This window comes from Panulirus ornatus, chromosome 24 (assembly GCF_036320965.1).
Source record: "Panulirus ornatus isolate Po-2019 chromosome 24, ASM3632096v1, whole genome shotgun sequence".
NCBI classification, from domain to species: Eukaryota; Metazoa; Arthropoda; class Malacostraca; order Decapoda; family Palinuridae; genus Panulirus; species Panulirus ornatus.
Window position 1 is genome coordinate 6,018,242 of NC_092247.1, and position 22,830 is coordinate 6,041,071.

The 22,830-nt window shown below is 42.2% G+C and overlaps 2 protein-coding genes across 7 annotated transcripts in view; one reads left to right on the top strand and one right to left on the bottom strand.

Annotated features, from left to right (window-relative positions):
- LOC139757038 (uncharacterized) overlaps window positions 1–6,396 on the bottom strand; it is a 107,250-nt gene extending 100,854 nt beyond the window's left edge. Inside the window, exon 1 of one of the 2 annotated variants that reach the window (XM_071677045.1) lies at window positions 6,038–6,396. In XM_071677045.1, coding sequence (XP_071533146.1) covers window positions 6,038–6,126 — 89 coding nt within the window. In that variant the 5' untranslated portion in view covers window positions 6,127–6,396. The remainder of the gene's footprint in view (window positions 1–6,037) is intronic. The other variant, XM_071677046.1, reaches the window with a different exon arrangement.
- LOC139757037 (synaptic vesicle glycoprotein 2C-like) overlaps window positions 1–22,830 on the top strand; it is a 73,371-nt gene that overhangs the window by 12,741 nt on the left and 37,800 nt on the right. For 2 of the 5 annotated variants that reach the window (XM_071677043.1, XM_071677042.1), the window contains one exon: window positions 1,348–1,491. The exons of 2 other annotated variants lie outside the window; for them this stretch is intronic. Coding sequence is in view for 1 of the 3 variants with exons in the window: in XM_071677039.1 (XP_071533140.1) it covers window positions 21,318–22,192 (875 nt within the window). In the remaining 2 variants the exon portion in view is untranslated. Of the gene's footprint in view, window positions 1–1,347; window positions 1,492–20,759; window positions 22,193–22,830 lie in introns of those variants that run through there. One more of the 5 variants, XM_071677039.1, reaches the window with a different exon arrangement.

The window sequence follows — 22,830 nt, forward strand, 5'->3', positions numbered from 1 at the left end:
GTCTCGTTTTCCTATAGTGTCCATTCTCGTGTTCAGTCATTCTTTTCCCCACGTTCAGTTCGTATTCAGTCTTCTTCCTCGAGTTCAGTCGTCCCCTCCCTCGCATTCAGTCTCCCCTTTCATGTCGTATTTACTCCGTCTTCTTCGTAGCATTCATTCATTCTTCTCCTCTCTTCCTTGTGTTTTCTTCTCCTCCCTTGTGTTTAGTCTCCCCCCTCATGAGTCTCTCCCTTTCGTGTTGCCCTCCCCTCTCCCTCGTAGTTAGTCTCCCCCTCTCCCTCATGTTCAGTTTGATCTTCTCCCTCTCAGTTTAACATTCTCGATGTTCCCTAATGTTAAGGCACAGTAATACTGTAACCTAACCACAGCTCCCTTATAACCCATAAGTCCTTCATGAGTGAACCTACTTGAGTCAGTCGGTGTACTACTCCCTCACCAGTCAGTGCACTTGGGTGTCACTGGACGCCCTCCGTTTTACTATGTCCTCTCAACAAGACGCGAATGCACTCAGCACGGTTTCTATACAAGCCACTTTTCATTAAGTGGCAGCGAAAAAGTCACTGAAAATGGGACCCATACCAAATGCATCTTAAGATTACAGCAACGCTCGGTCTACAAAACTGTGGCGAGATACGAGTACGTCTGGTGAATGTATTCCTATCTAACGAGGACGTCAAGAAATGTGTGGCATCAGAATCAGCAGTTAGTGAGAAGGTCGTCTTGTGGCTGGTCGCTACCGGGGTCAAATACGAGTGTACCGACACTCAAAACAGGCATCCTGTTTATCCTAAGATGGGCATGCTGTCTAAAATGGACATGGAAAAGTTACTGGGGGAATAAAAAGGAAGCTTAAGTTTTCTTAGGCTCTGTTCCGTTTAAATAATTCATGTAACTATATGAAATCTGCGTCTAATTAATGTACTGTTCAATAATTCCAAGTTCATTGTACACAACTAATCAAACTTGACCAGTTAACCTTTGACGTTCATCTAACCTACAGTATGTTCAGTTTGAGTTCTGCAAGAACTGACTGGATCACAGAGTCCGCTCATATACCCACCTTATGGAGACAGGATACTGCCATAGAATGTCGGCTGTGTCCTAATGCCGACACCTCAATCGTTTCTCGTGAGGTTGGGATGAAAAAGCCACGACACTCGAGCCTAACTAAGACCTACCCAGGTTCATGACAACAACCATTGAATAATAAATACGTCATTAGCGGGTGGGTTTGGCGGGCATCATCAACCAGCCTCACCTGGAACTATACACGGAGCGACCAGCGGTGGGACACAAGCCAGGAGTGTCATCTCCCTGATAGGCCCCTAAGAAGGTATTTCGTTACAGAGGGACTCTCCGGCTGCCAGTTGACGCGTTAGACTAAAGTGCTGAAGCAAGTGCGTCTGGCTAGTAGTTGAGCTAGTAGTTACCTAGTTCCCTGACTCTTGCTACCCACCCGCCTTTACCTTCCGGCCATCAAAAACTACCCAGGTAAGCAGCCCGCATCTTGGTCGTTTTATGCCCTGCATGACTCTCGTATCTCTAACTCTTTTTCCACCATTATATTTGCTGTTTACAATTTGCTGTTATGAGTGTCATGTTTATGATGATATGCAGCTCATGATGTGCCTCTTGTTTGCTCATGTATGCCATTTTACGTTTAATGTGTAGAGAGAATGTAATTTCTCTGCAGACAGTCTGTTTACATTATATTTGCATATCTTATTAAATCCATTAGAAAAAAAAATTATGGTCATATGTAAACTTAACTACAACAGTTCAGTCCAGGTTACCCAGTGGTATACTCTGGTCATATTTCTCCCTAACCCCCAATATTTTTGAGTCGGTAAAATGACATACCGCTCGCCAAACATACCAGGTGTCATTGCATATAGGTAAGATCCATGATTCAAGACAAAATCAAGATCTTTAGGGTAACTCAGCATCAATTCTCCTTCACTATAGGGGACGACAGTGACCAAGGTATCGTGTACAACGTCACGGATGGCCTTAAATTGATCATACAATAGATAGCCGATGTGACATAAACAAAAAATAACAATACGTACTATTGTATATCCTGAGGATTCCCCTCCCCCCCTCCCCCCAACCCAACCCCACACCTTCCCCAGTGTCTGTATGCTAAGTTATAGGTCAAATGTGACAAGGACAGTAGAAATCCTACTTAAGAGAAAACGTTGAGACGGGGAGATAGTCAAGAGCTTCGCTGGGTAGCCTAAATGACGTTAGAGAAGAAACGGTTCCAGTAATCGATTCCCCCCAGTGCAAGGCTACACTTGCCTGCCATCACCGTTCAAACTGCTTCAGTGAAAACATTAGTGAATGACGTCAATGCCAGCAACTGTCCGATTGGTTCAGTCACATTTCTGAAGTCAGGACCACTATGTTCCCATCGCTCGAACGAATGAAAAAAAATTACAGTAAGCAGAAACAGAAAAGCCTCGACCTTATCTAACCTAATGGTTGTAAAGGGAATATACGAGAGTTACTTACCAGCGTATAGTGCTGGTGACAAATCGCTCTCCAGTGCATGATATCATGACGTAAAGCAAAACTCATGCATGATTCACGTTAAAATAACCCTTTCAATTCTGCCACTGGTTCGGCCTTAATAAGCTGTACAGCACACACGCACATTGCTTAAAGATAATAATAATCATCAACTTTACGACACTTCACGGATGAATTTATCGATCTCGCCTCCATACGAATAGTTGCTGCCCTGGTCGAGAAACGTCAGCATTTGTGGTAGCTGCTTGAAAATGAACGAAAAAACAAACAATAAAAGTCGCAAAGGAAAAAGCAGATCCTTTTGTCCTCGACAGGAAAATTCAGGGTTCATTATGATCTCAATAGGAATAAATGGAAAACCCAGAGCTAACAGCCAACGCTCGACTTAACCTAAACTAAAGATTCGAGTTAGCGATCTTTAGGGGTTACAACGGCCTTTATGATGTCTCCATTTTCAAAAAAAAAAATAAAAAAAAAAATGAAAAAAAATACCCAGGAAGTCGGCCAACGAAATCTGATGGGAAAGACGATTCTTGTTCTATTGTTACCACTGTTGCAAGAATCATATTTGAGCGAACAAATTAGTACATGATTATAGTCAGGCTAGGCCTATCGCAGCTGTGGTGCTTCACCCTAACCTAAGTTCGTACCCACATATCAAGCAGCCGGAGGAAGGATGAACAGCTGGGTGAGCCGCGCGACGTCGGCCTGCGCAGGGGATCGAACCCGGACCAGTGGTTAAAAAATCAACCATGCTAACGATGACACTAACACAGGAAAATTGACTATTAACGGCAAGAATAAACGGTTTTATCTGAAGTAATTTTTACTTACATCTTTTTCCACTTCCTGGAGCTTCTGGAAAAGGGTCCTGAGGCAACACGAGAACACTTTCAGAAAGGGATGCTGGGGAGCGAGTAATCCAACACGTTAAACAGATAAATGATGAGTGAAAGGGGCAACAGATGAAGTAGATAAACTACATGAGTAACATGTGAAGTAATGCTTTTGGGACAGGTAGTCACGATACTAACAGGTAGACAAGACACTGAGGAGAGACAAAACATTGAAAAAACTGGCAGAAAAAAGGATGGATAACATAATAACAGGTTGTGGCAAGAGGCAGACAGTTTTCTAAATGAGGTGGCGTAAAGTGCACAACGAAGTCAGGTCAAAATAAGTAGGTGACTCGGGGATTACTTCCAAGACTTTCAAATCAATATGTAATGGTGGGTAAACCTCAAATGAGAGACTAATAGCAACGAGTGCCCACATTATACCAACAAGCAGTGGTAAAAAAACATAGTATATCGTAGGACAGGAATAACAGATACATATCAAGTACTAACTTACCTCAAGAGAAGAGAGTTGTACCGCCCCCTAAAAACACCACCAGAAAGAGGAAAGAGAAAAAAAAATAACAGCAATATATCAAATACTAACTTACGTCAAGAGAAAAGAGTTGTACCGCCCAAAAACACCACCAGAAAGAGGAAAGAGACGAAAAAAATGACGCCACAGCAATACGTCAGAGGCATCCGGAAGACATTATGTCGACGGGTAGACAAAAACGTCAACAAGAGGTACACATCACGGGCGACAAAATCTCTCCAATTCATTTCCTGTTTTTGCGGTTGTGGCGCGCGTGGGCCCCGTCACCTGACGGAAGTGCCAGGGGGTGGTGTGACGGGGCCCTTAAAGAGCATTGACGGATACCACAACGTAATGACCGTTCCCTCGGAATGTGTTCGGCGTGACAAGTTTCGGAGTCATCCGGCTGCCAGCACTATCGACTTTCGCCTGCCTCCTCGGTCTCCAGCTGCCAGCCCAAATATTTATACCATATTTGCTGAATATGTCGGTGCCTCTGCTCACATGTGAGCAAATTAGGACCCTTTCGCTTGTTCCTGGCGCTACCTCGCTAACGCGGGAAACAACGAACATGTATAAAAAAAAGGTTTCAATTTTTCGTTAACTTTATTGGCTGCGTTTATCATAATCAGAATTCGCTTGCTTTTGTATTTATTTTCATGTCCATTATACTGTTTTAGAGCAGTCTAAAAATAAGCACAGCGAACTAACGAAAAACAATAAGCTGTGCGAAAATAAAAACAAGTTTTTGTCCTTTTATATGTTTAACGTAGGGAACAGATACAGGTAAATGATATTTCGGTGTTCATAGTCATAAGACTCAACAACATACGTACGTACAAACGTTAAGAGGGAGGTTGGGATAAGGCAAACACATGGAAGCCAGTCTTTATCCTCTAAAACTACTGCAACTCCCGGTGTGGGCTAAACAGGTTAACATTAACATACATGGTCTTGGAATTTTCTGGAACATCTGAAGGTGTTTAAAACCTTTTTTAAGGACCCTGGCAATCAGTCAACAGACTTAAAGCCCAAAGAACAACTGAACAACGAGCCACTCAGAGCGACAGTTGTGTTTCAAAAGCTGTCTTTTGGAAACATCATTATTTCATAATGGCATTATTGACAGTCCCGAGTGAAGTGATATACGTCTCAAAAAAAAAATCACAAAAAAAATCCTCCCAATATTTTACGCATACGATTATCCGCAGGCTCACCGTTACGATTTTTTTTTTTTATATATAACAGAATGTTGTTCACCGAGATGGAAAAGTCATCTGACAAAGACATGCAACTCCTTGTTGAACGTCAGTCAGTAGAACACATCTCTACAAACCATTGTAATACATTTTTGGTATCTCAAAAATCGCCGAGGTAGTGAATAAGAAAATGAATCGCAAAAGTATCAAACTGGGATTAAGTTCGAAGAATCGCAAGAAAAGTTTTCGTTACGGTGGCTTTTAAAAGATTTTCAGTAAAACTGGATAGATTTTTTCATGACGTACGTTATATATATATATATATATATATATATATATATATATATATATATATATATATATATATATATATCCCTGGGGATCGGGGAGAAAGAATACTTCCGACGTATTCCCTGCGTGTCGTAGAAGGCGACTAAAAGGGGAGGGAGTCGGGGGCTGGAAATCCTCCCCTCTCGTTTTTTTTTTTCAATTTTCCAAAAAAAAAAAGGAACAATATATATTCTGAAGGAAGTGAAAATCCTGTTTCATAAAAGTGCCAGGTCATAGTTACGGAGAAAGACATGAGACGGTGCAGTTCCAAAGCCACGAAGTGTAAGGAAAGTGACAGTTATCAAAAAGGCCCATCATTGAATTGCCGCCCGCCACACCGTAATCATATGACGCAGCGGCTTGCCGGGTATTGCGTGGTTGGGGCGTGCACACACACACTTTAATGGCGTTCATAACTCTAGCTAACAAAGCAAAATACATAAACAAAAGTTGCGCTTAAAGAAAGGGCAAGTGCAAGAGAAAGGGACAAGTCCTTGATATATGTGTACGTGTGCGGTGCAGAAGGCAAGGCGATGATCGCGCGGGATCAAACCACAATGGTCTATTCACGTTTTAAACGGCGGCCGAGCTACGTGCTAACTCACCTGTGGGAGAGAAGGCTGGGTGGAGGAGAGCAGTGCTGGCCGGGGTAAGTGAGGCCGGAGCGCAGCAACAACCCCACCATCATCACCATCTTGAACCACTAGCGACAGCTCATATACCCTCCCCGCTCGACGACAACTGGTAAACACTCTCACTCTCTCTGGTGGTTGGGTGCCCGGGTCAACGCCGCAGACGCGCCCTTCTTCAATATACGATCTTATATCGAGAGTCTTACGCACACTGCCATGTCTCGGAGCAGACAACGCCACACGACGTTACCTTTACCACAACCTTCAGCTGACTGTCAAGTGACCAAGGACCGCAGCGACTTGTTTGTGCGGGGTTACTTGCTCCTGAATGCTGCCATATCTGGAAACTTGTCAGGCCTGTTGCCACGAGTGTTTTCACGATAAAAATGCGCAACTGTTTCTCCTCCAGGTGTGTATATGTAATAGGGTGTGGCCTTGTTTGGCAACTAACTGGGTAAGATAAGGATGATGTACGTTTGAATAAAGACATCTAAAAGTATCTTAAAACGTTACTGTTCCTTATCATAGCAAGGTTATGGCATTATATTAAGATTTTGAAAATCTTCCTCAACCCTCCGTTATCACCTGCAACTCACAAAACAAACAGCTCACAGAGATATCCAGTTTCGTCCATTAGGAAATGACGCTTCAGACGATAACGACCATCGCCTGGGTACATGCCAGCCCTCGCACAAACAAGCACCCATACTCCTTGGATTCGAATGACCAGAATCTTAAGTACCTCCCATCTTTTTTTTTCTCTCTCTAAACAAGCGAGTCATGTAAGTTGATGAAATTTAGGATCAACCATGACCATATACTCCCTTTTTTGGAGGAGAGGAACAAAAACTACTCAGATTCTGACGTATTTGGTTGTAGTAAACACTTCCGAGTTTTCTTTTGACACTTTATAGAGCATCCGTGTCCGTATTATGAAACGATAAGAACATAAATTCTACATTTTCTTAATTCAGAATTATTCCCAATCCCTCAAAAGCTTATTTAATAAGGGCGTTTAACTAAATGATGCATTTGTGGTATATACTGAAACGTCAAAAGAAGGAAACAAAATGGTGATACTGGAAATACTTAAGGGATCAGAAACGACAAATAATAATATTAGGTTAGGCTGGCGCGCACTCCTTGCTTGGTTATGTTCCACGCGTTATTATTTAAATGACAGTCTACATCAATGACATAAAACATTTCCCACTCAGAAATGAATGTCTCAATTAAGATCAAATAATGCTAACCAGAGTACAACAACGCCCCAGAGCATAAATTCGATTACGCCCATTCACCTCCAATTAGAAACATTCAAACAGTGACATATTAACTGTATATCAAACCTTTGGAATTCATACGTTCACTGATTATGAAGACTAGCACAGGAATCTAATTCATAATAATAAGAAAGGAAACAATTTCTACACCAGCCCACATGCTATGGCTTGGCCTCAACGTTTTAAGAAACTACAACATAACTTAAATCAGGAGGTAGACCAATATATCTCAAATAAGTTATAGAAGTGGGTGAGGTTCCTATGCACTGGGTTAATACAGAACAAACAGTATGAGGTTAATTCAAACTCCAGTGTGAGTTAATAGCACTAATCTTTCAAAGCGGACGAAAAGACCTGCAGGAGAATTATTCACAGAAGTGGGTGAGGTTCCTATGCACTGGGTTAAGACCGAACAAACAGTACGAGGTTAATACAAACCCCAGTGTGAGTTAATATCACCAATCTTTCAAAGCAAACGAAAAGACTTGCTGGGGAATAATTCATGGGTTTTTCCTGGCTTGACCGGTAGACTCGCTCTACCTCTCAGCTGGTTAGTTAGTTACTGTGGCTTTAGGTTTACCGACTGCTAGGGGTAATTAAGGCAGTCCATATGAATTTGTAGCCCCCAACTGCAAAAACGTGAACACGTCCTTCACATAGTCAAGATAATTCCGAGACCATACATATCTCACGACATATAAGGACGGTGTCTCTCCCTCTCTATCATTAACTGAATCATCTACGAACTCCCTCGAAAACTCTGGAGAAGAAAATTGATACAACCTCTTCTCTTTCCCACTGAGCAACAGCTGGCTGGCGAGGTACGTAGTTGCTACGCAGGAACTCATAGCTCGAAAGGCGGGCGTATGACCAACGATGTACATAATAAAAAAGATGTTTATATAAAGAATACAGTCAAGGTCGGCCAGCATCACCTAAGCGTCCAGAACTCGTACCCAAAACGTCTCCAAGCCTGTCTGACCTTGATAACAATGGACAAATATGGTAGTTGTGCGCCTCCCTTCGCTCTCCTGGGCTATGATGCACCAGTTTGCACCGCCTCATGCACGGGGCCTGTCTCACTGTCAGACCTTCGAATCAAATGTAACCTGAATTGACCAATCATATTAATGTGAACACACCCTAGTGTACTAAAGCACTTTTTGACTCCTGCAGGACAAATCGCTTTACACGCAAAAGTTATATTTTTCTGGTATTTTTTATCAATATACGTGAATGGCGTCATCCAGTTTCTTAAAATCATTATCCTTTTTGGAGGAAGGTAAGAGGAAGATGCTTTTCCGTTGCATATGAATACTTAGGATGCTTCCACCCTCCTTCTCTTGCTTGCAGGGAAAATGATACCTTCCCGCGTGACATGCATGTTCGCCGAATTCTTATATATATTCCGGTTGAGTAAAAGTGAATATCGTTAACCTCTTGAGAACGACCCTAGAACTATCAAACCCGAGGGTCGAATTGCCGCGATCAAGGGATTAAATGATCGGAAGAGATGCTAGAAGAGACTCAGGAATTGCCTGGGCGATCCATTCAATTCTGAATGGGTGATTCGCATGAGTGACTTTTTGACGGCCACGAGAATATTGAGCCGAAAAAAAAAGTGAAGGATGTGAGAGGAGGCAGATGGGAGCGACATTGCTAGACAAATGCAGTGAAGTGAAGCCTGAGATTCAAAATCTTAGGTACGTATGGTGAACACTGACGACGGCGAGACGATACTAGCGTAGCCTAGCGCTCTTTGGCTAATATATTGCCGCTCCCCGATTCTGTTACCATTCGTTCGCTTATAATGAATGGTTTGATTCTTCACGTTGCTTATTTGCTGGTGTATATATATATATATATATATATATATATATATATATATATATATATATATATATACATATTTCCCTATGAGGCTCTCTCGTCTATTCTTAATGCTCCCTCTCTCACGCGGAAAATGGCTTTGACTGACTTGGGCAATACGTTCGTTCCCAGCGTTGACTGGGTGATGTTACATTCATTTACGGCCAAGCACTCTTGCGCTCACTGACGAACAAGGCATTTACGACCCTTGGGTACGATGACAGTATCATTACGTACGACCCTTACGCTCAGCGACAGTTAGCATCAGTACGACCCAAGTGTATGACGAAAGGTCAGGTCGAGGACCAAGCCATCACACCCAAGAGTCGCTGTCGGTTGTGCTCGCTGGTCGTACCGCCGCGCTCAAGGGTCGTGCTCTCGAGCCCGAACGTCACACCGTCGTGCTCGCTGGTCGTATGGATGTGTTCCAGTGGTTAAATCAAATATGGTGTGATAAACGAACATGCCAGGTCAAGTCAGGTTTAAAACATCTTGTTATCTTTGCTTGTCGAAACAATCCCCATCCCATCGAAGGTTTCGGACATCGCCTGGTTAACCTTCGTCATAAATTACGCCAAAGTTATGGTCCCTTGCGGCTTATTAGCTGACCAGGAACTAGTCTTATTCACAGGAGTTTATACATGTCAAGGCAGAACAGACCAGACTGTCGGAAGTTATGGACAGGAAGTAAACTGTGTGTGAGTGTGTGTGTGTGTGTGTGTGTGTGTGTGAGAGAGAGAGAGAGAGAGAGAGAGAGAGAGAGAGAGAGAGAGAGAGAGAGAGAGAGAGAGAGAGAGAGAGAGAGAAATTCCTATATTCCATCTGCACGTGGTAGCACTTGAAAGTGAAAGGTCACCTTCGACGAGACAGCATCGTCGCCAACAGACGGGTGGGGAAAAAAAGGGGTATAGGGTTACTGAGAATCAGCCCGCGCCACAAGCATCCCCATCTTACGCTGCTTCCGCGAGAAGCGCAGCCTCGGAGCATAAAAAAAAAAAGGGAACCATGTTACTGTGTGTGTGTGTATGTCTGAGTTCCCCTGCGTATGGACAATTAGTCTCCTTTATACCTCCGTGTGACATACGATCCCCTGACCACATACATATGTACCCATCCAACTAACTCGTCAAACACATCTTCGTGTTCCCGAGGCGCAACAGCCAACTTCTATCTTGAATCATGTACCAAGGAGGCAGTTCCCAGCAGCTTCTTTCCTATTAAAAATGGCATAAGAGTTGCAGTTCATTGTATCCAATACATACCCCGAGGACTGCGTAACATGGAGATTTCCTGGACCGACATTAGTTGGGTGGGGCATTATCATTTCTCAGATGACGACGCACTGTGTGAGGGGCGCGCTGCTCTGAAGGGATCTTCCTAGCGACAGAGGGGTAACATACAGTGGGTGAAGATAATAGATGCAGGGCCGGACCATAGCAACACTTGAGGTGCAGTCCACGACTTTCAAGATAATGAGTTACAGACGAGATATATATATATATATATATATATATATATATATATATATATATATATATATATATATGAAACAAGTGAGGAAGCCGGGGAAAACCACAGGAAGGTCTGTGGGGCCTTGTTGTGGGTAGGGGCTATGGTTTTGGAGCATTAAGATATGACGGGTTGTGAGTGGATGTGATAATGAGGTATTTTCTTCGTCCGCTTCAGGCGCTACCTTGCTAAGGTGGGAAACGTCGAATAAGTACGAAGGAAACTATATATATATATATATATATATATATATATCGATAGCTAGATATGTTGATCACAGTAGCCTATGATGATAGTTATGAAGGTGAAATCGCAATTCAGCGGGAGTTCGTATATTCTTATTAAACGTAGTTTTTTCTATTCATGTTTCACGGAGACAATCCGCCTCATCGGGGGACAATAATTCATAAAGTTTTCACATCCCAACACGGCCACAACAACACAGTGCGTCGTCTACAATGGCAGAGGCGAGGGGTTGTTGTTGTTGTGGCCGTGTTGGGATGTGAAAACTTTATGAATTATTGTCACCCGATGAGGCGGATTGTCTCCGTGAAACATGAATAGAAATATTATGTTCAATAAATCTATATGAACTCACACTGAATTGCGATTTCACCTTCATAACTATCATCATAGACGTGTGATCAACATATCTAGCTATCGATATGTATATATATATATATATATATATATATATATATATATATATATATATATATATATATATATATATAGCGCAAGAGAGAAAGCAGGAGGGAGACAGAAGTCAGACAGACATCAAGGCTGCATGAGGAGAGGAACTTAAACAGAGAGCGAGCGAGAGAGGGAGAGAGAGAGAAAGAGAGCGGGCAAGGGAGGAACAAGGGACGAGATAGAGAGATGTAAGCGAAGGGAAAACCAGGATTGAGGTGGGTGTTGGGGGTTGGAGGGAGGGTGGGGTGTGTAACCAGGAGAGACTGGTCGCCATAGTAACGTTTCCTCCACCACCACCAACACACTCACATCACCAGCAGGCCACGCACCTCATTACTCTCCCACACTCACACTGCGTGTTGTACCCTCCGGCCGTGGCTCCCGGGTAATATACCGGAGCAGCAGCTGGCATCTCCGTTCGCATCCCTAAGCTCCAGTGAGGCGGCTGCTCACGCTTGGGGGGATGGGGAAGGCTTCCCCCCCAGCAGGCTGGGGAAAGAGGAGGAGGAGGAGGAGGAGGAGGAAGGGGAGGAGGAGAGCTGTGGGGCGACCTTCCCCCTACAGGCTGGTGGTGAAAAGTGACGCTTAGTCGCTGGTGGAGGTGGCCGGACGCGGGTCGTCTTCCTCCTCGGCAGTCGCCGGCCACACTCCTGCCCGGCCTGACCCGGCCTGCAATGGATTAGTGACCCGTCATCTGCCGTCCGTCTGGCACAAGGTGTATCGTCTCGTCAGCTACACCCCCCCCCCCCCCCCGGTCCGTTCCGTCAGCCGTCTCGGAGCGACGGCTGACTGTTCATCGTTCTGTCTGCGGGGTTCAGAGTGACAGCATCGCGCTGTCAGTTGTGTAGAAGTGACAGCTAACCGTACCGTGCTGTCAGATGTGTCTGGATACAGTGTAACCTCCTGTCATGTGACCGTCTGACTAATGAAACATCATGTCAGCTGTATCCGTCTGTCAATAGTGTATCCTCCCGTCAGCTGTATCCGTCTGTTAATAGTGTATCCTCCCGTCAGCTGTATCCGTCTGTCAATAGTGTATCCTCCCGTCAGCTGTATCCGTCTGTCAATAGTGTACCATCCCGTCAACTATGTAGAAGTGACATCTCAACGTATCAAGCTGTCCACCAAGTCTGTCTGAAACCAGTGTATAATCCTGTCGACTATTCCATGTGTGTGTGTGTGTGTGTGTGTGTGTGTGTGTGTGTGTGTGTGTGTGTGTGTGTGTGTGTGTGTGTGTCAAGATTCTAGCCAGGTCCACACCCGGCCCGGGCTCTTGTCAATGACAGCCAGTTCTCGGGTACCATTACTGGCATAAATCGGGAGTGTGTTCTCAGGGCGCCATTACTGGCACAGGTCGAGGTGTGTTGTTGGGGTGCCATTACTGGCATGGGTCGAGGTGTGTGTTCTCGGGGTGCCATTAATGGCACAGCTCGGGGGTGGGGGTGTTCTCCTGGCACTGACCCCATCCCTGGCACCGTCACTCTCCACGCATTGACCACCCATCCCCGGCACTGTCACTCCAGACACAGACCCCATCCCTGGCACTGTCACTATCCCAGTCACTGATCCCATCCCTGGCACTGGCGCTATCCAGGCACTGACCCCTCCATCTCTCCCATGACCAGCGATTAAGGAACGGAGTAAAAAACATTTTTATTCCGCACCACATATACCTTCGACGCTCATGGAGAAATTCGTTATAACGGACAACCAAACACTGCCTCGTATCTACTTTATTCTCAAGTCGCTAAGACCTGTTCCATATCCGATTCAACTGAGACTGATCTTTCAGCGTGATCACTTCGTATGTGGCTTTAACTCCTAAGATAACCAAGCTATTATAGGGAGACAGTGTTAGTTATGAACCCAGCCCAGTTCATGTTGGTAGGAGGCGTATTTATGTCTTCTTGTGAAATACAACAATTATTGGTGAAAAATCCGGTCTGCAGTACGGTTAAGAAATCTGCTAAGGGTAGTGAAATCTGCTAGACTTAGCGGTCTTTTTTCCACCAAGGTGGCATCACTGTATAATAACACACTCACAAGCCGCCTGTCGTCTGCCTGAGCGCTGGAAACGTCCGACATATTTCCCATAAGTATTCTCATTAATCAGCATCTGGCATCTCTATCTGCAGAACTTGGAAACAGTTGCCAGAGGCTGCCTTCGGTATTCCTCGGTTCGAACTTTACTTTACTACGTTCCTTCTGGAATATCCATGTTCTAATCATGGACATAATTCAGTCAATGTTAGCAACGAAGATGGTGTCTGGTTGGGCGAAGATTTTACAAGGAAAAAAAGTAATAGGAAAAAATAAGTTTACTTGTGGGTGTCACCCTTGACGTCACGCTCCCGCAAGGGACTGAAGAATTATGAATCCCTCTAAAAATATTGCTCAAATTTATGTCATAGAATCACAAAATGATAAGGGCATGCAAGAAACATGCACGTGAGTTTGAGTTTGTAATCATGCCAGCAGCCCAGTTGTACATTGTCAACACTGGCAAAGTTGACTAATAATAATAATGATAATAATAAAAATAATAATAATAATAATAATAATAATAATAATAATAAAATACTTTCTAGTTAAAAGCAATAAACAGTTCCTAATTAAGTAAACACAAAGTTGACTGAAAGTAAATATATTGAATAATGGACAGTCATTAGTCTTCCTAATCAGCCGGGCATTCAGTGGTCGTTATTAAACAAATTTCGTAATTAATAACCCAAGACAACACACCCGCAGTGGATGACTGCGGACCTGGGTGGCGTGCACGAATGCTGCCGAGGTTTGCTTCCGTGTGGGACCTGACCTGACTGAAGATTATGTTCAACTTCCCCCCCTCTCTCTCTCTCTGGACAACAGCAAACGGTTTCTCCCGACGAAAAGATGGAAGCCAGGTCAAAACACCGAGAGGAAGTAGATGAAATGAATATTTTCATTCAAGGGAGGCATCCATCGTTTCGGAATCGTGAGAAAAAAATCTTTTCTCAAATCGCGAAGGGTGACGCTCAATCATAGCCGCCATGAGGATTCTTATGATGAATGCAGTTTTAACAATTTCCCAACAAATCAAACATAAAATCTGACTAACATTTGGAACTGGATTCTGAATTTTATGGTGTTTACAACAACGTTTCCGAGTCCTCAGCCCTATTCCGACCGTCAGTTTATTGACAAAATGTTACAAGGCTTTTATATTTGAAAGTACTGGATGGCCCGGGTCCCTCACGAAAGCGATACCATAAAAAAAGGTAAAAACAAGTTTGTGTATTTCCCTTCCACCGTGGGTGCTGCAGGTTGGCCAAATCTACCCCGTTGTCTCACATTTATCATACGACCGACTTTTATACAGGGATAACAGTTTTGTTTTCCTGTTCCTTGAGTACGTGAGTACGACCCTTGTTCACAACGATATGATTCCTTAACAAAATGGCCTGGTCTTTGACCAGACTTCAGGATCAAAGTCCAGAAGAAAAAAATTACAATAAAAAAGTCGTGAAATAAAGTAAGCGAAAATAAAAAATTTCAGTGTTACTTCTGGCCTGATTGTACATTTTCTTTTTATACCCTGAACATTTATAGATCATTTGTATTCGTTATACTGATTTATCGGAGGGAACATTTTGCAAATATTTATATCCGAAAAAGCAGCAAATATTCAGTTTTGATAAAACTGTCATAACTTACAGAAAGAAGGTTGTAGTAGATGAATGTTATTAACCTCTACCTCTCTAACACACACACACATATATATATATATATATCTTGATCACGCGCAAAATTGTGATCCTTTCCAATGTATATATATATATATATATATATATATATATATATATATATATATATATATATATATATGTGTGTGTGTGTGACCCCCGGACGTGGACCACATTCACGGTCTCCTGCAGCGAAAAGGCTGCGCTACATTCGGCAGCAGGGACGCACTGGACCCCTTTGAAACAGTCGTGGAAACGTCTCCATGGCTTCACAACCCCAAGAAATATGCCTGGCGACCCCCATGGACACTGAACAGACACACTGTTTTGACTTAAATCTGGATGTTCCTGAACTCCGCCTGCAAGAGTAACACCTCGGGAGAGAGGTTATCCATACAGGAAGCCAAAACACCTCCCGCCTCAAAGAAGCCCACCTGATCCTGCTCCCGCATGGAAAGCAGCCCTGAACCTAGAGGAACCCCATGGAATACGATTGTATAACTAACAAATCTAAATTTGAAAACAAATTCTTGGACACAATTCACATAACATTGTGGTTTCTTATCACCCTATCGTAATACTGTCGAATTTCTCGCATTCTACAGTACAAACATTAAGATGCAGAGTTAAGATGAACAGGCAGAATGCCTTCACAAGTTTCAAGCACATAAAACAAGAGTACAATCTAAGTTATCCCATGTTTCTTGGTCTGAAATCATAGTTTAAATACGCCACATAATGAATGAGGATAACATTTTCTGTCATATTTTGCTCAATAGCCCTTGCTACGCGCAAGAATCCATGTACTTTATAATGTTCAGAATGTATGTGATCGGGGTTGATTACAGTCACAAAAAGGTACTGGCAGGCTGGTACTCTTAATCTAGAAACATCCAGGATTTTTCCTCCTCCCAGCCGATAACATAGTAAAACTCACTCTTGTAAATGTCGTCGTTTCCAGATCTAAAGAGATCATAAGATTTTACGATAGTTGTAAGTTTTTACGATAGTACTTTTTCTTTCGTTAGTGGCAAAGGTGTCTCCGTTTTCTATATACGATTTTTCAACAAAATATAGTCTTAAAAGTAGAAAAAAAAAAGGGAAGAATTGGATCTAGTTCAACGTGAGGATTATCACAAGAGTGATTAGCTCCTCTGTCTATGAGAAAGCCAGCCTGTGCAAGAATCCACCCCTGCCCTTAACCTCTACTAGATTTCTTCCGATTTGCTAAAATACAATGCTTATATATATATATATATATATATATATATATATATATATATATATATATATATATATATATATATATATATACATATATATACATATATATATATATATATATATATATATATATATATATATATATATATATATATATATATATATACATGTGCGTGTGTGTGTGAGGTTGGCTGGGCCATCCTTTCGTCTGTTTCCTTGTGCTATCTTACTAACGCGGGAGACAGCGACAAAGCATAATAAATATTCCTGTGATGGTTCTTTAAAAGATTTTGGTGCTAGGTTAGATCACAGAAAACGAAGCCTTGTCTACGAAACTTGGTGTAATATATACAGGCCACTCAACATTCAGCGTGTTATAACAATTTAGTCAGTGACACATTTAAGTGATTCGTGCACAGTACTTTTAGACATCAAAACCAGTAGCACATCTACCATTGTCTCCACTTGTAAAGAGCCGTCGGCGAAAGCACAAGGAGACGATTTTCATTACTTGATAAAGCGGATCTTGATCTTCCCTGGTGTCCCTGATGCCAGGGGTATGACACACATAGTCTCTGGGGATGTTTGCAATACCATGAAAGTGGTGGGGATTTTACACCATAAAGGTATATTCAACCCTGACAGATTACATTCGCATTTTGTCAAGCATCATATAAAATATATTCTGGTGCAGGATAAGTAATATGTGGTCCCTTGTTTAGTTTTCTCTTGTCAATAATTAAAAAGCCTTTTTTTCCCCGGCATGATTATCAGGACCGTCGACGTTGTTATAACTACCAATAAACTACAAAAAGATAACATCCTGGTGTTCAAATTAATTCTTAAGCAATGCATGCTCTCAATACACACACAGGCCATGATGGTACATTGAAGACGAAGCAATTTGTGTGTTAGCGCTGATGCATTAGGACTGTTCTCAAACTTTACACGGAAGTTCTCCAATGGTGGTGATTCAAGTTCATATATCACGGTTAATCCCTTGCGCTGCACTTTGTACCGGTTCTGGCGAATCAAGTACGGAACTTTGGGAAAGTGATATTCGTGCCATGGACTTGACAGCATACCTAATATATAAGTAGCTAGCACTCTTGATGCTGATGCCATAGGTTTATCCGTAAGGTGTTGTGGGAAAAACTTCACCATTGTATGTATGTATGTATGTATAGCATGAGTTTACATACGCTTACCAAATGCCTATAATACTTTTGGTATGCTTTCTGAAGCATACTTTGACACAGCAACGATAGTAAATATTTCTAATGCACAGTTTTATTGTCATTCCGCATGCTACAACACTAATTCGACGTCTGCCTGGCCCATCCCACCTGATCGAGTGATTACATAAAATACGCAATATTCTGTACACACTCATCCACTTTCTCACTAACTGATGCCCAGGACATCCTTAAAAAAAAAAAAAATAAAATTACCCCATTAGGTCGAATTTCCCAAGAGTGACATTACGAATCTTCAAAACTTGGGACTAATTCTCCGGAAGACAGCGCAAGGAAACAGCCACTATTGGGCATTGTAACTTCTAAAAATAATAATAATTATAATACCTAAATTCTTCGTCAACAATATTCTCCTCCCTGCCTTTTTTTCCCCGTAAAAAATATATACGAATAAAAATTATAAAAATGTGTTATGTAACAATTAAAAAATAATGGTTTTTATTCGTCAGTATTTAAAAAAATTGGTGAATGAGTTAATTTGACGTGATAATCCTTTTCTCCACGATTATCAGTCTATAAAAATTAAGTAAAACTATACGGCATAAATGCAAAATACAAATCTAGTCCTTTCTCACTCTACCTACACTCGCTTGCTAGCACTTCATATTTCCCTTTCCTTTCTGTCCTCTGTCACACATCTCTCTCTCTCTCTCTCTCTCTCTCTCTCTCTCTCTCTCTCTCTCTCTCTCTCCTTCCGTCTCTTGATTATCAGTAATTTTCCTGTAGAAGGACGCGCTTCCCGACGAAGATGAGACAGTGAAGTCGGATGCACCACGAGAGGCTATCACACACCTTTACCATTATCGTACCCAGGCAGGAGCCGCCTCGTGTCCAGGATGACGTGCGCGGGAAACACGGCCTTCTGCCTAACCCATTACCGACACGCAACGCTCACTCTTAAAGATGCCCTGCCATACTACCTCTGACGCCCTCGTCTATTTGACCTTATATCAATAAACATTTCGCAGACAAATCACACTGATTATTCAGGAAAAAAAATCGTGAGGTCACAACAACGAAAATGCCTTTACTACAGATTTGCTAACTATTCCTCCAAACACGTTGCAGCTGTAAATATTCATATTTTTCAACCTCGAAGAAAGAATTGCGGTTCTCACAGAGAATGTTGCAGGAAACACAACACTAATATATGTATATATATATATATATATATATATATATATTTATATATATATATATATATATATATATATGATCGCCGTTTCCCGCGTCAGAGAAGTTGCGCCAGGAAACAGACGAAGGACGACCTATCCACTCATACAAACACACATTATATATATATATATATATATATATATATATATATATATATATATATATATATATATATATATATATATATATAATCGCCGTTTATCGCGTTAGCGCCAGGAACAATCGAAGAAAGGCCCCACAAACATGTCCATGGTTTACCCCAGACGTGCCCTGGTTCACTCCAGAGAGAGAGAGAGGGAGAGAGAGTTGGTGAGGAAATGCCTCAGGACATATAGTACGTTGGAGGGGGGGTAATCATGTAAAGAAACAGAGTAAAAGACGTGTCGTAGTGAGTTCAGCTTGAGAAAGCTGACCAAAGTGCTAGTTTGGATTGCACAAGTACAGAGGATGAGCGATGAGAGACAGTGTAAGAGGACCTATACTTCAGAGTGCTGATATGGATTACACATGTAGAGAGGATGAGCGATGAGAGATAGACTAAGAGGACCTATACCTCAGAATTGGAGGGAAGGAGGAGGGGAAGATGAAAAACGAGATGGAAGTATAAAGTGACAGAGGACTTGGGTACTGGTTGAACTGTCTAGAGGGTGAAACGCAAGCAACTCCATGCATACAACTCCACAAGCTGTTCACGATTTCCATTCATGACAATGGATACCCCATGCGTCCCATTTATACCCTCAACTTCCACATCATTCATCCTCGCATCTTGATTTAAATCAACCATCACTAATGCCTAGTCTCTTACATCAAAACTACTGACACTCGCTCAGCTGCTCCCAAAACACTTGCCTCTCAAGCTCTTTCTTCTTGTGGTCAAGTGCATAAGCACTAATAATGACCCATCTCTCGCCTCACCAATCTAAAATTTACTTCCTTAGTTCATCACACACACTCCCACAACTCCTGCTTCAGGAGTAGTGCTATCCTTCCTTAGCTCTTGTCCTCTCACCAACCCCTGATTTTACTCATACGACAATTCCAAACCATTCTTCCCCTTTACCCTTAAGCTTGATTTTGCTCAGTGCCGGAGCATCCAGGTTTCTTTCCTCATACATACTACCTATCTCTTCTGTCTTCTCATCTTGGTTACATCCACACACATTCAGCCACCACAGCTTAGCCTTCGAGGAGGATGAGCACTCCCTGTTTGGCTCCTTCTTTCCCCTCTTTTAAAAAAAATGAAATATGAGAAGGGGTTGTTTCTAGCCCCTAACTCCTGCCTGCTTTAGTCACCTTCTACTACACAGAAACTATAGAAGTAGAATTCCTTCACCTCATATATATATGTGTGTGTGTGTGTGTGTGTGTGGACGTGTATGTATATACAGGTGTATGTGGGTGGGTTGGGCCATTCTTTCGTCTGTATCCTTGCGCTACCTCACTAACGCGGGAGACAGCCACAAAGTATAATAAAAAATGAATAAAAAAACAATACATATATATATATATATATATATATATATATATATATATATATATATATATATATATATATATATATATATATATATATTTTTTTTTTTTTTTTTCTTTTCTTTCAAACTATTTGCCATTTCCCGCATTAGCGAGGTAGCGTTAAGAACAGAGGACTGGGCCTTTGAGGGAATACCCTCACCTGGCCCAATTCTCTGTTCCTTCTTTTGGAAAATTAAAAAAAAACGAGAGGGGAGGATTTCCAGCCCCCCGCTCCCTCCCCTTTTAGTCGCCTTCTACGACACGCAGGGAATACGTGGGAAGTATTCTTTCTCCCCTATATATGCATATATATATATATATATATATATATATATATATATATATATATATATATATATATATATATATATATAAGATAATTGATGGCTCCTTTGGAGTGAGGTCTCTGACTAAACTGCGTTTTTCCATCCGCTCTTGATGAAACAGCCTTGCTAAAGTTAACTTCTTGCTTGTAACCAATTGTAGGTAGACATGTAATACCTGTATATACTAACACTACTTTGAGGATATCTGTGGAACCTCTGCTCACTGCAGTTGTTCCTATCCTTTCTCATGAAGCCCTTGAGCATGATAGTAAAATCCAAGTGTTTGATGGTTTGACCCTTGACTTGATCCTTCAGGGTGAGACCAAAGGCCATGCCATCATATCCAAGTGTCATATAATCATGCTGAAGGGATTCATGGTACTCGTTCATTTTCACTCATATAAAACATCACTTCCAACATTTGATAACTCTAACTTGACCTATAAGTGGAGTGTAGTTAATGGTGATACAATCATCTGAATGATTTGTTGAGGAACAGCTTACAAAACATCAGTTCTACTGTAATATTCTCAACACATGCATTTGCACTTATTATACGTATTCTAATCACAATATTGTACTAGACAAGAGAAATAATTGTATGTAATGTAACATAGAGTGCAGGTATAGGATCTGACACATTGGTGACCTTAGACCTCAAGCCAGTGAATTTAGTAATGGCTCAAGACAACCGGAGTTGTAAGCCTGACCTGGTGGCATGTACCTCGCTGGACCTTTCTGGCTGGGGCAATGGAGCCCACAGCCTGGAAGGACACAACCATGCTCACCAGCCACCCACACATCTCATCAGGTCTTCACCTCTTGTAAGACTGGAGCACTGTATGGAAGGCTGTGGGGTGTCTACTAGTGGTGGAACAGTGAGGAGCATGGCTGTGGGGACTTATGATGCAAGATCTGTGGACCGGGCAGTCATGGAGCAGCTCCACAGGAACCATCCCATGTGTGGTGACAATCGAGCAAGAAGGTATTCTCGTGCACAACCTTGTGAACTGTCCACAGTCAGTCAAATGTTTCTTCCATATAGCATGGAGACCTGTGACAATATCCATACCATGAATACTGCATCTCCAAGACAATCCCAGACAAACAGAAACCAAAGCATGACTAGCAGTCAGGCTGCAGGGGATGAAGAGATACTTGCACCACAAGTTGGAGGCTCCAGGTATTCTCTTGCCTTACATCATCTTACAGAGGCTCAGTACTTGAACCTGCTCCACACACTTTCGGAGGAAGACATATTGGCACACAGACTTCCTCCTTGGTACAGCCTACCACCCAGTGCCAGCAACCATGAGAACAGATGCTCATGTGGGGCAGGTTCAAGACTGGCAGGTGTGCCTGCCCTACCTGCCCCCACCACCAGGCCTGATCTGGTCTTGAACACCCCCTTGACAACAGCTCTGGTGCACAGTGACTTGCCAGAGGTGCTCCAGTGCTGCCATGGATACAGGCAAAGGGAAACGCATCAGCTCTTTTCAAGAAATACTCCAAGGTACTTGGTACAAAACTCACCAGACTCCATCAGTGTATGGTGAGCATCTACACAGGCAATGTTTAAACTAAACTTAAATCAGCACAAGAATCGTAGTTAATACATGTGCATCATTCTTTTCTAATACTGTAGTCAAAACCATTCTGAGAGGCTTCAGCTAATTTGTGGTCATAGTAACAACCAGAGGACAGTAGTCCACATGAATTTGAGTCTAGTAGTAAATATATTCACTTGCTCTCACTTGACACTGTCTACTTGGGCAGAGTGGAAAGATGAGAGGCACTTAAACTGGTGTGGAAACCTGTGTTCATTTTAGCTCATTGGATATGGTACGAGAATGTTAATGGCAAATGGAGTTAAAAACAATATGGACATGAAGTATGTAGTGGATATTAGTTTTCTATAAATCAAATTTATTCACATTTGCCAGGAATGGAGTCAAATGAAAATATATCAGAACTGTATTAGGCTCCAATAAGGCAATTTTATCAGCAAACCATTATCTTTTTACATTTCATACAAATAAAAGGCTAAATTTATATGTATATCTGACTGGTAATGAGAGGCATTCTAAACAGTCTCATGCATTTAAAATCACAGACAAGTCCTTGGACAAGTCTGGTTGAAGCTGTACCTAGCCTTATGTCTCAACAGATACACACATAGGTTCTTGGAAC